Here is a 17,271-nt window from a genome sequence, read left to right as displayed (position 1 = left end):
AAATAAAATAAAGTTAGAGGGAAATCAATGATGTGTGTCCTAAAACTGGAAATATCAGGTTACTGTGTCTAAATAAACACTCAAAAAAGAAAGAAATTAATGTTTCAAATGCTTGTTTGTCATGTATGCACACACTGTACAGTATATGCTCCCCTATGATGCTCCTCTTTATTCCTGAATTTTGTCTTCTTTTTATGTCTATAGTTATCCTGTCAAATAGTCTTATGCTCTCTTTTACCATCTTAGGCTCACAATGAATATTTTCATAGAAAAGCAAAATAAAGGATCCAGACAACTTAATATTTTTCCTGTTTCCCTCGAACTCACACTAAATATATGATAACACACACACGTAAGGATTAGGTTCACACTAAATATGTGATAACACACACATGCGTAAAGATTAGGTTCACACTTCATATATGATAACACACACATGTAGGGATTAGGTTCACACTAAATATATGATAACACACACACGTAAGATGTTTTTTTTTTCTTTTGGTATTTATCCTGAAAAATTATCTAGAAATATAATATGTGACTATATATAAGATTTTCTTTCCTTTTTTTGTATTTATAAGAAGATTATCTGGGAGATTTGAGATTTTCCGGGAGATGTAATATATGTATGTATATATGTATATTACATATATATTTTTACAGAAAATTCTCAGGGTTTACATAAATAATCCATTTTCAGGGACTTAGTTAGTATATACTTCTCTCTTGCTGGGTGAATGCAAATGAAGAATGATGAAACAGTAAATACAAATTAAATTAGAATATTTATGGCTGAGTTTATTAGTCCTTTAGAATTTTGGTAAAGAGAAAGACAAATCGAGCTGCCATAAGGAAGAGTGTTGGAGAGGGCTTGGACTCTAAGTTGAGCCATAGAGGTAGGTTGGATTTTGATACTTATTGAAGGGGTGAGGACATTCGAGGTTCAGAAAATAGCAGTGATAAAGAATAAACTGAGAAAAATATTTCAATGGCTTTCGACATTTGTGAATATTGAAAACACTTAAGATTAAAAATGTTAAAGGCATGGGCCCTTCTACACCAGGGGAAGTAATAAAGAATCTAGTCTTTGAGTTAGATGGGCATGGGTTTGAATCCAAGCCCTCTATTTATTTATAAAGCTTTATAATCTTGAGATAATTAATTAATTTCTCAGAGCTTTAATTATTTTTGATATTTAAAATGGTTATTATAATACCCCATAAAGTTGTTATAAAGATTACTTGAGATATTGTTATTTAAGTTATTATTATGCAACATGATTGGCTTAATATCTGGCATATAATATAATAAATTCTCAACTATCTATAGCATAATATACATGTTGCGATAATGCTTGCATTTTATTATCTTCTTTTAAAAATTCCCTATATATGGATTCACATGTTTCTTGTGGTAAAATCTTTCTCCCCACTCCCTCCCTCCCACTGGGGTTTAAAATCTGTTGTTGGAAGTTGTATTGGATTGAATTATGTCCCCTCAAAACCCTCTGAAGCTCAAATTGAGTTTTATGAATTAGAAACTTGGTCCCCATTGTGACTGTTAGAGGGTGGGAAACCTTATTACGGTAGTTGAAAGGTGGAGCCTTGAAGAGGTGATTGGATTGTAGGACCAAGAGGAGAGTCTGTCTTTGACTGGGTGATTGATAAAGAAAACAAAATTTATTGCTTACAGTTTCTGAGGCTGGGAAGTCCAAAGTCCATCTGGTGGTGGTGACAGTGACCCAGGGGTCTCACATTGCAAGATGGTGGAAGCAGAGAGGGCAGAGGAAGAGAGACAGACTCTCCTCTTCCTTTAAAGCCCTCAGATCCACACCCCTGACCACCATTATCAGATGGACTTTGGACTTCCCAGCCTCAGAAACTGTAAGCAATAAATTTTGTTTTCTTTATCAATCACCCAGTCTCGGGTATTCTGTTAATAGCAACAAAAACGGACTAATACAGAAGTCATGGGTATAATATGTGTATACGTAGTGATGAGAAATCTTTTACAACTTGATACTAGTGAGAAATAATGTTGAATAGATAAAGTGGAGCTATGTAATGAGATTTTGAAAGCTAGTCACAAGCATTTCAGCTTAATATGTGAGTTAAAGGGGAGAGATTTTAGATTTTTAGATTCTTGATCTGGGAGAGATCAGAAGGAAGTTGTATTTTTAAAATATAAGTTGGTCAGAGAGGGGCAGTTGGGAGTTAATTGAGAGGGATGAGAGATACTAGATGCAGAGACATAATTTTGGCGTGGAGCCCTGAGGATCTTGAGGTACAATACTAGAGAATAAAATTCAAACTAAGGAATGATTTAAAAGAAAAAAAATGTTATAACTGGGTAAAAGATTAGATATAATATATGGAGAGGGAAGAGGCCAAAACAGTAGGAAAAGCATATGTGGAATTTAGGTCAGATAATTATTATTAATTTTTAAAAAATTTTAACATTTACTTGTACATATTTCTGGGGTACAGTGTGTTATTGCAATACATGCATATACTGCACATTGATTCACTTGGGTAGATAGCACAGTTTTATACCTGTTAGAAGTGGTTAGGTCAGATTATTTATATTGTCATTTACATTTGTCCTGTTAAGAATAAATGGATATATAAATATTTTCATAGTTTTTAGGAAGTTTCTACAATAATTTTGGACCTAGATTTTATTTCCTCATAGAGCAGCAGTGATTTTAAACATAGGCAAAGTTATATTTTTCTAGGGTTATGGAAAATTACTATCTTCTCAAAAGCATGTTACTACTGCACTGGATTTCAGTGGAAGATTCACTGTCTTTCCTTCTAGACTTAAAATTGTAATTTGGAGACATTAACAACTTCTGTTTAAAAAAAGAAATGATTATGATAAAATGAAAGATAAAATGCACATTATTGCTCATCCTAATGGTAAGCAAATGTCTAACTGAAACTTTGTCCCTTAAGAATTTCAATCAGAGGACAAGAGACATTATAAACTGTTTCACAATTTGTATAGAATCAGATACGGAGAAGCACGTCATACAGCATGTAATCAAATCAGCAGCTTTATGTAATAATGAAGTAGGATATTACGAGTAAGAAAATTGTTGAACAGGATCAGAATATTCAAACCTGAAGAGGTAGGAAAGCTTTCCTTTAGGAAACGATTTCTGTGGTAGAGTTTTTGTAGGATAGAAATATTATGTCAAACTATTTATTTCTTACCCCCAAAAGTCTATAAAACATATATTTTAAGGGTACAATTAATTTTATATAAATATCAGTTAAAATTCAGTTAAAAATTTATTTTAAAATATAAAGACTTCAGTTAGATTTTTTTTTTTTTTTTAAATCTTGCACCATTGTCAAGTTCTTAGTTCTACAACTGTTATCACACTGGACAGCATTGTCCTCTTTCTTGTTTGCTACTCTCCCATGCTTTGGGCTAGAAAAACGTAACAAACTTGTTTTTATTTTAGTTGCTTTGAACTTTGTATATAGAAAGGATGTCATGCAGTGTGTGTCATTTTGTAAATTACATGCTTTCTTTTAATATTAATTTCTACATCAAGAAGTACACTTGATACTGTGAACATACCACTTTTCTCACCTTATTGCCTTGGCAAGAATTTCAAATACAATATTGAATGTTAAAGGGTATGATGCCAAGTGGTCCTCAGTTAGGATTATATTTGCTCCAAAGTTTCAGATATGGTGTTTATCAAATAAGGAAGGTCCCTTCTATTCCTTATAAACTTGAGTTTTATCATGAATGAGGTGAACTTTTATTAAATACTTTCCTGAGTTTATTGAGATGATCATAGATTTCTTTTTCTCTTTTAATATTATAAAATACACTTATGGAAAACACAACTGATTATGACAAATTATCTTGTTTATATTTTCTTGAATTCAAATTACTATAATATTTGCTTAAGATTTATAGTCACGAGTGAAATGGGCCTATAATTTTCCTTCTTCCTAATGTCTTTGTATGGCTTGGTCTCAATAAATTGGAATATATTCCCTCTTGCCTCTACCACTTCAAAGCACTGTACAAAAGGAGAATGATAAATTTCTTGAAAATGGTGCACTTTTTCCCCTTAAAACTATTTAATCCAGAAAATTACCTTGCAAAATATGTTCATTTTGGTTATATCAGGGTCCCTTGAGATTCCATATGAATATTAGCATGAACTTTTCTATTTCTTTAAAAAACGTAGTTGGGATTTTGATAGGGACTATAATGAATTTGTAGATTGATTGGGTAGTATTGTCATCTTAACAATATTAAGTCTTTTTATCCATGAACACAGAATGCCTTTCCATTTATTTATGTCTTCACTAATTTCCTTCAGCAGAATATTTTGGATTTTAGTGTTCAAGTCTTTTTTGCCTCCTGTGTTAAGTTTATTTCTAAGAATTTTATTCTTTTTGATGTTATTTTAATGAAATCATTTTCTTAATTTATTTGCAGAATGTTCAGTGTTAGTATATAGAAATGCAATTGATACCATATATAGAAAAACCTAAAGACTCTATCAAAAAACTCCAAGAGATGGTTAATAACTTCAGTAACATTGCAGGATACAAAATAAATGCCCCCAAATCAGTTGCATTTATATACTAAAATAATGAACTAACAGAAAGAGAAATAAAGAAAGTAAACCCATTTTATAACTGTCACACATACACAAAAATACCTAGGGATCAATTTCACCAAGGAGATGAAAGATCTCTACAATGAGAAGTACAAACCACTTCTGAAAGAAATTAAAGAAGACACAAAAAGATGGAAAGATATTCCTTGCTCTTGGATTGGAAGAACTAACAGAGTGAAAATGTCTATACTACCCAAAGAGATCTACAGATTCAATGCAATCCCCATTAAATACCAATGACATTCTTCACAGAAATGAAAAAAAAAAAATCTTAACTTTCATATGGAACAACAAAAGACCACAAATAGCCAAAGCAATCCTGAGCGAAAAAAAAAAAAAAAAAAAAAAAAAAAAGTAAAGCCAGAGGCATAACATGACCTGATTTCAAGTTATTCTACAAAGCTTGTAACCAAAACAGCATGGTGCTGGCATAAAAATAGACACTCAGACCAGTGGAGCAGAATTGAGAACCCAGAAATCACCCCTCAGGTTTACAGCCATTTGATATTGGACAAAGGCAACAAAAATCAACACTGGGGAAAAGACTGCCTCTTCAACAAGTGATGCTAGAAAAATTGGATATCTATATGCAGAAAAATGAAACTAGATATGCACTTCTCACCATTTACTACAATCAACTCAAAATGGATTAAAGACTTAAGTATAAGACCTGAAAATGTAAAATTATTAAGGGAAAATATAGGTGAAAAACTTCAGGAACTAGGTCTAGGCACAGACTTTATGAACATGAGTCTGAAAGCACAAGCAGCAAAAGAAAAAATAAACAAAAGGGACTATATCAAACTAAATAGCTTCACCACAGCAAAGGAAACAATCCAACAGAGTGAAAGAACAACCTACAGAGTGGAAGAAAATTTTTGCTAACTATGCATCCACCAAGGGATTAATATCCATAATATACATAGAACTCAAACAATTATACAGTAAAAAAGCAAACAACCCAATTCAAAAATGGGTAAAGGAGCTGAATAGACACTTTTCAAAGGAAGACATATAAATGGCCAACAGGTACATGAAAAAATGCTCAACATCACTAGTCATCAGGGAAATGAAAATTAAAACTACACTGGGATACCCACCTCACCTTAGTTAGACTGGCTATAACCAAAAAGACAGTAAATAACAAATGCTGGTGAGGGTGTGGAGAGAAGGGAACACTACTGTAATGTTGGTGGGACTGTAAATTAGTACAACCACTATGGAAAACAGTATGGAGGTTTCTCCAACAACTACAGATAGATCTTCCATGCGATCCAGCAATCCCACTTCTGGGTATATACCCAGAGAAATGGAAATCGTCATGTTGAAGGGATACCTGCATTCCCATGTTCATCGCAGCTCTGTTTACAATAGCCAAGACATGGAACCCACCTAAATGTCCATCAATGGATGATTGGATAAGGAAACTGTGGTATATATACACCATGGAATACTAGTCTGCCATAAAAAAGGATGAAATTCTCCCATTTGCAACAACATGGATGAACCTGGAGAAACTCATGCTGAGTGAAATAAACAAAGCATAGAGTGATAAATACTACATGTTTTCACTCATAAGTGGGTGCTAAGAGAGAAAGAAGGAAGGAAAGAGAGCATAGTGGTACATTGGACTTGCAGAGGGAGAGAAAATACTTAGAGATACAAAGTGGAGTGGGGGAAAGGCAGAAGGGGAGGGAGGTTGGGGATAATTGGGTGGGGGACACAGCATAAAATGCAATTTGTTCTAATGGGCATACTGCCAGTATGAATCTGGCCTTCACATCTTGGGCATGAGGGCTGACAATCAGCTCTGTATCTCATCAATATTCATAAACAATTAAAAAAAAAAGTAGTAGGTATGATAAGTAGTTCGTCTTTACAGGAGTTTCATGGAGTTTCATCAGAGTCAGGCCCAGGAATAAGAGAGGTGGGCAAATGGGCAGCTTCCAGTCCTCGGTCAACTGGCTGCAGTTGGCCTCAGCCTGTCCACTTTCATTTTCAGCTATTTTCTATACGAGGTCTTTGTATTTAACATCATTCGAAGAAGTTAATAATATTAGGAAGGAGTTCATCATATCCTCCTACACGTCTTACAGTGTATGCCAACAATGCACGGCCCTGGCCGCTCTTTACCCCGGCCATTTCTCAAGCTTGTGTTTGCAACAGGCAGCTTCGAGGGCTGAAGTAATGTCTTCCTGTGGGCCCATTCGCATCACCCCCATGGAAGTGGGGGGCAAAGGGAACTGATGCAAAAGTGCAGATACTCATGCTACCTGCTGTGTTGAGAGTAATAAAGTTCTTTTTCTCAGAAAAAAAAGAAAAAGAAAAAGAAATGCACCTGATTTTGGCATGTTGATATGTCCTACAATTTGGCTAAATTCATATATTAGCTCAGACAGTTTTTGTGTGTGTGGGGGGGGATCTTAGAGTTTTCTAAATATAAGATCATGTCATATGCAAACAGAGATAATTTCTTACTCCTTTCCAATTTGGATGACTTTTGTTTCTTTTTCTTACCTAGTAGCTCTGGCTAAAACTTTTACTACTATATTGAATAAAAGTGGTGAAAGCAGGCATCTTTATATTGCTCCTGATCCTGGGGGAAAGTTTTACTATCTTTTAAATTTCAATTTGTCTGTAGTTGTATTCTCCTTTTTTGTTTATTTCACCTTCCTTCTTTTTAATCAGGATTGCCAGAAGCATGTCAATCATTAGGTTTTTCTTCAAAAAACAAGCAACTTTTGCCTTGTGAATCTATCCCTGCCTTGTTGTTTTGTTCTTCTCTGATTTAGCTCTTATTATTTGTTTTCCTTTCCTTGGTTATGCACCACCCCCCAACTTATTGAGAATAATGTTTAGTTTAATAAAAAAAATCTAATTTTCTCATATTATTGTCTATAAATTTATTTTAGGAGCATTGTTTTGCCATATCTCAGACGAGTATTTATGTGTTTCCTTTACCTTTCATTTACTTTTAATTTCCAGTATGATTTCATCTTTACCCTTGAGTTACTTAACAATATTTTAAAATTTTCTAATATTTTGGTAATCAGGAACTCTGAAATGTGTTGAGTTTTTTTTGGCTGAGTACATAATCAATTTTTGTTTATGTTCCATATGTACTTGAGAAAACTGTATTTTCTATTTTTGCATGTAAAATTATATAGATATTTATTAGGCCAAACTTTTACTTTTATTGTTCAAATCTTCTATAACATTACTGATTAGTTTTATCTGCTGACTTCTTGAAAATGAGAAGAAATACAGTGAAATCTTCTACTATGATGGTGAATTTATTCATTTATCCTTGTAGTTCTAAACATTTTGTTTCAGATATTTGGAGATTATTTCATTAGGTGCATGCACGCTTATAATTGTTATGCCTTTTGGGAAAGTTAAACTTTTATTATATAGCAACCCTCTCTATTCCTAATAATTTTTCTAATTTTAAAGTTTATTTTATCTGATATTAATTTAGCTGGATTTGTTTTCCTATGGTTATCATTTGTGGGATGGATCATTTTCCCATTCTTTACATTTCAACCTTTATGTGTCCTTTTACTATGCAGTGTGTCTCTTGTAAGCTACGCATATCTAGGTATTGTCAGCTTACTCAATCTGTCAACTCTTTAGCTGGGGAGTTTGACCTATTTACATTGATAATTATTATTGATGTATTTTCACTTGCTTCTCTCATCTTAATTTACTATTTGTATCCCATTTGAAATATATTTCTCTTTAATAATTTCTTACCACTTTTACATTCATTGGTTTCTTTGCTACCCCAACCCAATTGTGCTGATATTATCTAGACTCTAATACTGACTTACATAGTCATACATTTCACTTTATCTTTGATCTTAGTTCCACACCCACTTTTTAATTTCACAATCATTTTACCAAGATATTTGATCAATTTTATTTTATATTTTCTAAACCACATTCTTTAAATATCTCCTCTTATTTAGGTACTTCAATCAAAACTTTTTTCGATGTTAATCTTTGAGGAGCTAAACCTTTTTAAGCATCATACATCTAAAAAATTTTTTTCATGGTCTCATATTGGGCTTGATATAAAATTTTGTGTTTTAAGTTCTTTTCTTTCAGTTTTTAAAAATACAGATTTACCTTTTTTTCCATTTAATTTTGCTAGTGAAAAATCTTATATTAATTTGATTCTTGTTCCTTTGCACATAATCTTTTCTCTCTCTCTTTAGGCTTTTAGATTTTCTTGTCTGTCATTGTATATTCTTAAATATCAGTATAATATATATGGGTATAAGTGTTTTCTATTTTTCTTCTCTGGCATTCTATAGATATTTTAATTTTTAAATCAAATAAAACAACAACAACATAGGAAGGAATAAAATACTGTAGTCTTTTATTTAGTGTTAATTCTTCAAAATTCTTCAAAATCTTTATTTTTTAAAGTGTTTCTTTCCTTCTGGTTTTATTTTTCTCTCCATCTGAGACTCCTATTATCTGTATTTTAGTTCTAATAGTTCTGTCCTCCATACTTTTAGGTTTTCTTTCATATGTTCTATTTCTTGGTCCTTTTCTTTAACTTCCTTGGAGATTACTTAGTCTGGTTTTATATTTTACTGATTCTTTTATTCTTTTCTCAATGTGTCCATTATGCTATTTTCCCATTCTATAGTTTCTCCCCCCAATATTATATATTTTTTGTACCTTGTATTTTTGCCTGGTCACTTTGGTCATTGTTATGTTTATTTGCTATTATCTTATGTTATAAATGTTTACAAATACCTTTCCTTATTTCTTTTAGGCTAATTTTTAAAATTTGGTTTTATCTGCCTTTTTTTTCTTTTTTGCTCTTGATGTTATTTTTGCCACTTATTGTTTTGCTCTTGAAATAGTCATTTTCCTAAAATGTTTTTATATTTTGACTTGTGAGCTCATTTTCTCCAGGACATATTGGCTACTGTGGATGTGTCTATGTGTAAAGGTCAAGCCAGTCCATTTCAGTCCCTATGACCTCAGTAGTGAGGCCATGAATAAAATCTAGAACAGAGAGCCTCAGATACCAGTAAACCACTATTAGTTACTCCTCACCTCAAAGCAACTTCTTGTATCAGGAGTTCACTTTTTTCCTCCCACAAAGAAGTGTTGTCTTACAGAGAAATATGCTCTACCTTGCTGAAGAGATTTTATGACAATTTTTAAAATTTTATGTCTTTAAAATTTGTGTTTGTTGTTAATAATAATGTTACCTATTTTCATAATCTTACTGAGAAAGCAATCTTTTTTTTAGCTAGAAGAATTATTTCTTTAGAAAATAATTACTATTGCCTACCAATCTACAAAATAAGGACTTAGGCTTTATAACTTGAGTAACATGTCTGTGATAAAGGCAGATATAAGTATGCTTTGTAAGCTCTTTACAATGTATATGTAATCTTTAAATTTTCACTAACATAGTACTCTTACATCTTTTAATGGAGAAAAATCACTTTAGATTACATGAAGTGTATTACATACTTTGAAACTGAAACCCAATTGTCTAATGATATGCAAAAAGTGATTAGCCATTTACATGAAATAGAGTAGTACCTACAGTATAAAATTAAATAGGATATTAATCACTGTGCTTTAGGGCATAAATTAGACAATAACCAAGGTCAGGAGAAGATGTAATATAGCGATAGTTAAGCAGGATTAGATTAATTATCAGAATTCCAGCCCCATTTCTAAGGAATAATGCATTGGGTACTGTCTGACCAAGTAATATGGAACTTAAAGAAGTGCTATAGTTAGAAACCTCTCACTGTATTATTGCAGTGTATATGTAATATGGCTCCTTTCCTTCTTTAACATTTCTGTAATTTGCCACTTCCGCATTGAAATCCATCTGAATTCAAGCTCTTCAGAGGAGAAGTGTACTTTCTCTAGTTCCTTCCTCCTCATTCCTTGTCTTTTTATTCAGTGTGTCCATTATGTTTCTGAAGGCACAGTGGAAATGTGCAATTCAGGTTGGTGGTGATGCCTCAGCTTGTAACCAACAGGCTTTTCAAATATGATCTTAAAAAATTTGTACTTTCAACAATATGACTAAATGACTCACATCTTAGGGAAATATCTTATTTTAAAATTTCATCCTAATTGTATTTATCTGATACTAAAACGTGTCATCTTTCCAATTTGCTCAACTTTGCCCCAGTTTGCAGATTATGACATTGGGAAGGAATAAATACCTGACTTAAGTGGCTCTCTTCCAATATCCATAAAGTAAAAATACATTTTAAAGCAAATGAGTTTATATTATATAAAGGTGAGGAGCCCTAATAAAGATAATAAAAAAACTGCATGAAAATATATATCAGAATACCATATGCAGTTTCAAATGTCATTATTGATATGCACATAAACTTATATGTTAAATGACTTCAACTATATTTCCAAAGTTTTTTTTCCCTCAGAAATATGCACTTATTACATATAGTATAATGAATTATTATCTCAGAAACTAATTTTGGTCTTACTATGTTCTTTCATCATATTTATTTTCATTCTGATTTTATAAGCATCAAAAAGTTCTCTCAGGTTGAACTGAATTTTGCAAAATGTGGAGTTAGAGTCTCCATAATAATCTTGTTATATCTTTGATTATATATATTATTCCTAGTCCTTGAGGAAAGAAAAGTGTTGCTTCTTATTCAGCTCTTGGTTTACTGCACAGAATGGAATAAAGATACTGAGAAAGGAAATGTTTTAAAATTTCAAATTCTACATTGTAAATGTAGTTTGTTCTGGAATAATGAATATTAACTTGAAATCTGAATATTATTTAAATTTTATTTTCTGGGGAAATGAAATCAATAAGCACACTTTAAATAATGAATTGGTACAATTTTGAATTGTGTATTAAGTACCTTAACTTTTCTGAAAAATTATTCCCAAGAAGCAGTTCAGAAATTGAAGTGTTGCTATAATTGGATGTACCCTATATTCACTAGAGGCAAAAGTAGTTTTAGACTACTTTTGGTTACTAGTTGGGATATTTATAATAATCTAGAACATTAAGTGTACAATGAGAAAAAGTATGCCTTCCAGGAAGGAAAGAGTTTCTCATTTAATTAATGGTGTAAAACACCTTTTGACTGTGAGTTGCTAGTAGCACAAATGGTATGAGGAAGGCTCCCAAAATATTCAACCATTATCCCTAATTCATGGTACATGATGAACTTGCCAGCTTTGCTAAGATGTGTGTTTTTTTTTTTTTTTTTTTTTTTTTTTTTTTTTTTTTTTTTTTTTTTTTTTTTTTTTTTTTTTTTTTTTGTCCAAAATGATATTTTTAATTGTACTCATTTATAACTGGGTTATATGCTGGATCAAACTTTCCTAACTTTGTAAATATTAATTAGAATTTTCCCTCATGCATGAACTGATTTCTCTTTTTACTTAGGTACAAATAGCTTTTTTTCAGCATATTTATACTCAAGAATTCCATAATATATTTTAAAATAGTAAATGCATACGAATCTATTGTTTAAAATTAAAATACTGTACATTAGAAATTATTACTAACAAGATGGCAAATTTTAAATGGACAATTTAAAATGCGCATCTAAATATATCAATGTGCACAGAAGGTTTAATTCATCTTTTTTCCTTTTTCCTCTAAAGTTTTCTGGAAGTATTTTGGATGTGTATAGTGGCGAGCAGGGAATTTCACCAATTAATATGGGGCTTACAAGTGCTTCCTGTCCAAGTAGTCTACCGATGAAAAGAGAAATTATAGGTAATGTTGTGTTTATAGTTTTACCCTTTTAAATTTTTATCAGCTACATAATATATGTGACATATAATATCATCCTAAATAGAATTTTTTAATATTATCAAAATAGTCAGTTAAAATGGGAGACATTCAGAGAATAAATTCATCATTTTTTTCTATGATAACCAAGCAGTAAGTTAATATAACCTACAATTTAAATGAATTGATTCATTATTTTAGGAATTGAGCAAATATACACACATGCTTTACATATGTATGTGTGTATACATATATATGACAACTTCACTTAACATAGGCTCATTTTGATATTGAATAGATGCAATTTATTTATTTGCAAATGATATATTAAATTAAGAAAATTAGTCTATTGTTTTTGTACAAAATTTGATATAAAACAAAAGCTTCTTTTTTTCTAGATTGTTTGATGGATTTCATGATAGACTTACACTTAACTTTCTCAGTTGGGAAAAAACCCTCAATTTTTCAATAGTTTATTTCAAAATTGTTACAACTCAAAGTATAGGTGCATAGTCAAATTCTTCCAATATGTGGATGAGGAAATGGAAGGTCAGAAAAGTTATTTTCCCAAAGTTATACAGCTTGTTAGAGGCAGAAATGGATCGATGTAAAGATTTCCTGAGTAACAATTCCAGTGTTAATTTCTCCATAAGAATAAAATAAAATTTATTTTAAATTTCTCTAATGAGGTTTTAGTTTGGAGCTCAAACACTGGTCTTTAATAACATTTTAAATAAATACAATATAGCCACTCTTGGAGTGTAATGGAGAACTCAAAACTGTCTATGCATTCATATTATTTACAGTAAATTTAATAAATATGGCTTTAAACAAATACATTTAAATATATTACTTTATTACCTATTTTCAAAACTATAATAATTTCAAAATTACTGTTTTATCTATTTCTGTATAACAACACATTACCTCCAAAGTTAGCAGCTTCAAATAATGAACATTTATTATATAATCCAATCTCCAAGGGTCAGGAATCCAGGAGTGGTTTAGTAAATTGATTCTGACTCAGAGTCTCTTATGCGTTTGTAGCTAGGCTGTCAGCCATAGATACAGACATTCTGAAACTTGGCTGGGGCTGGAGGATGCACTCCCAAGGTTGTTCACTTACATGTCTTGCAAATTAGTGCTGCTTGTTGGCAAGTGGTCTTGGTTCTTAACTGTGTGGACTTCTCAATAGGGTTCCTTGAGTGTCCTCACGACATGATAACTGGTGATCCAAGAGACACCAAAGTGGAAGCTGAAAATGTCTTCTATAATCTAGTCTTGGAAACCACAGTAGTCATTTCTCCAACATTCTGTTGGTTTCACAGGTCAGCCTTATTCAATGTGGGGGGAAATTACTAAGTGTGTGAGTACCACAAGGTGAGAATCATTGTGGGCCATCATGAAGGCTGAAAACCACAAACACAAACACATATCACAAAGAGGGAAGTGTCATGTAGTGAAAGAAACTGTGGAGTTGTTTGATATGAATATCTGAGAAATGTATTTTGAGTATGTAGAAATCATCATTATTTATGGATACTTTAGATTGGATTAATTTTCTTTGGAATCTCAAAATTCTGAAAATAATAATAACAATGACTGAATAGTTTAATTTTTATGCACTATAACTCTTTTAATCATCACAATGATTATCAAGTAGGTATTATATTAATTTCACAGGTGAGGAGCTTGAGACACAGAAAAGTTTGGTAATAGATCACATGGCTAGTAAATGAAGGGCTAGAATACAAATCCAGGTTTTACTATCCCAGAGACTAAAGACTTTGCCATTGCCTTTTGCTACAGAGTACTCTGGTTACAAATTTCCCAATATTTGCATCAAAAATATTATTGTATCATTTTGGAGTAGGTAATATGTATTTTCACTTAGAATTTCTGAATTAAACTGCCTGGAGGAATTTTAAGGTAGAACTCAGTGCTGTTTCAATTATTTTTCTTTTGATCAGAAAATGATACTAGAGCTTTGGCAAAAGAGAGACAAAAAAAGGACAACCACAATCTCAGTGAGTATATTTTCCTTTTTTTTACTTCCCCAAATCAATTCATGGAACAGGGAATGCATGGGGGTTAAAGTGTATGGTCTTCCATTATCACTCCATAAATATTTTGAGGTCAGATGACCAAAAATAACTGTATCACAACTTGAGCTGTTTTGGGAAATCTAAACAACGTGAACTCTTAGAAAGCTATGTTTTCACCATGTAAAGCATCCTGAATTCTCTCCTTGATCATTTACTATCAAGGAGGCTGTGTGTGACTAAGGTGAGTACATTCGATTGCATTAGAACTCTGTTGTGACTCATTGACTCAAAGGTTTTAAGAGATAAAAGTAACTTTAGAAAATGTACATCATTTGAATAGAAAGAAACATAACTCCAGGTTCTCATTTTTCTGTGCCAATCAGCTTCTCCCTTTCTAATGATATGTTATCTGAGAGGCATTGCTTATGTTGTAGTGCTGATTTTACCTCTAGGGGTAAAAAAGAAGGCCCTCATGCCTTCCTAAGGGTCAATTGGACTCTGATAATGGGTCACATGAGATGGAGAAATGCAGACAAGAAAAGCAGATTAGAGCCTTAGAATGCCTGGTCATGTCTTAAGTGCTTAACTGTCTCAAATGAGCTTGACTAATTGAGTGGGAAGCCTTTTTGTTCTGAGAGCCTAATCAGAAACTGAGAAAAGAGTACAATAGAATAAAAATAAATAAAAATTTTAAAGCCCTAAAATTAACCGGTGATTTTCTTACATGTCGTTAGCTGACATTGATTCTACATATACCTGGGAAACCTGCCTCTGTCCATAATGCACCTGCTTCCGTCACAGAGTGAGGAATTTGCTGACTGAGGGACTGTGAGGAAAGAAATGACACGTGGTTATAACATTCTGTAGGGAAATGATCGAATTCCTATAGATCTTAGTGGAGCAGATAACTTTGGTCCAGGTTATGAGACAATTAGAATACGAGTGGGGATAGCTAGTGGTTGACAGAAGGAATTAGCACATTGAGGAACTATGGACTTCTTTTTCTGTAAAATTGTTAATGATTACTGTCCTTGCTGCTAGCCTCTCTCCTCTATCTCTGCAGCTAAGACAACTGGTCGTTTAATGTAGACTATGATAGGTATCTGGTATGTCCATTATCAAAATGTTTTCTAACCTGGATTCTCTTGCTAAGCCATCTTGCTTTGGGGAGAAATCAACATTAGAAAATTTATATCACAGATTTTAAATAAAATCAATCTAGGACAACCCTTAGAACTTGTGAGGATCATGGCAAAAGTACAAAGGAAGTCCCACTTACCAGATGTCTAAATTTGTAAAAGTTATGAATCAAGCTAGAAAGTGCTCAATTAAGTACATTTCATCCTTTCTAAAGACTAGAAGGCCAGGAGTGGATTTAGAATTCTCACATTGTTGGAGATCTACGTGGGAATGTCAGGGCAGAGCAATGCCAGCCCTTGCATTGCAGCCTACCCACTTCTCTGCCCATCTCTGACTCCATTCTGTGTTGCAAGTGGCCTCAGACATGGGTGTGAACACCCCATCCTGTACATTCAGGCTTCATATACCTGTAAGCAACTGCCCTTTGCCACATCTTAAGCCTAGGGGTGAGCAAGCACACTACTGTCATATTCCTCCCTCAGGACAATGGAACTAGGGAAGTGGCCTGCACAGGCTTTAGAAGTGGGTTCAGGATATTAGGGAGGAAATTCGTCCTGCAAATTACCCTGAGTGTGGTTTACAAAGGGGCTCGCTTGGCTCTGTGGCTGCCTTGCTCAGTGGGAAGAGGCCTGGTCAGAGAAGGTAAGAGGGAGTCCTCTAAGTATGGGTTGGGGTAGGGGTCCCTCATGCCTGAAGCTGAGGACAGGAATCAGGGAATATTTCAAAAATTTTCTGAAGAGTGAAACCACATATATCATGAAATAATTTAGCAATGTTTTAGAACTTAACTCCTTTACAAATAACTAGGACTGAATATGAACAATATCAAGGAAACAAAGTTATCATTGTAATTAGCCATTAAAAAATTCATAGACTACAATCTAAGAATAGAGAAGGACCTTCTGATATTTTACATAAGGTGCATTTAAATACTAAATTTTGAAGAAACATGACAGGAGCAAAATAGTCTCCTATTTTGAGATAAAACTGTCAACTTTCTTCATAGTTTTTCATCTCATGTTTGAGTCTGGTTTATAATATAAGAGTTAATGTGTGTGAACGTAGAATTACTAATAGATTTTCACTGTAAAATATGTATGTATTTCTATCCGCTTTACCTTTGCTTGTTTTCTTTTCAGTGTTTTTATGCGGTGTCATTTAGCTTTTTTTTGAACCACATGCACAGAGAAAACAGGATTGGCGAAGAGGGAAAACAAACTCTCTCAAGAATCAACTATATTTTAATTTTAGAGGGAGCTCAATGTATTATTTCCTGAAGGTCAAATCCATTCATAGCATTTTGCTTTGCGTAGTAGGTTCACCAAGACAATTGATATTCTTTAATGACTTTCTTTGTTTCTAGCAGCAGATCTTAATTCTCATGTGTATACTGCTTAAGTATTTTCCAATGTTTTTGAAATATGTTTTTTTAAAATTCACGGACATATCCACCTTAATTTCCTTGAAAACTTTAAACATATTAACTATTGAAAAAAATATGGTATATAAGTTATGTATAATTCTTAATATTAGAAATATAGAAGACTGCTCTTAGAGAAGAGTCAATATAGGAAACTCAACATATGTATACATATATATACATATATATACATGTACATGTACATATATATATATATATATATATATATATATATATA

At 32.6% G+C, this 17,271-nt stretch overlaps 1 protein-coding gene across 1 annotated transcript in view; it reads left to right on the top strand.

The window, feature by feature from the left end:
* Nucleotides 1–17,271, top strand: part of TFEC (transcription factor EC) — a 46,757-nt gene that overhangs the window by 21,244 nt on the left and 8,242 nt on the right. The window contains exons 3-4 of the mRNA XM_008566829.1: nt 12,299–12,413; nt 14,399–14,455. Coding sequence (XP_008565051.1) covers nt 12,299–12,413; nt 14,399–14,455 — 172 coding nt within the window. The remainder of the gene's footprint in view (nt 1–12,298; nt 12,414–14,398; nt 14,456–17,271) is intronic.

This window comes from Galeopterus variegatus, unplaced genomic scaffold, assembly GCF_000696425.1.
Source record: "Galeopterus variegatus unplaced genomic scaffold, G_variegatus-3.0.2 Scaffold270, whole genome shotgun sequence".
Lineage (NCBI taxonomy): Eukaryota > Metazoa > Chordata > Mammalia > Dermoptera > Cynocephalidae > Galeopterus > Galeopterus variegatus.
This window is presented reverse-complemented; position numbering and strand designations above follow the sequence as displayed.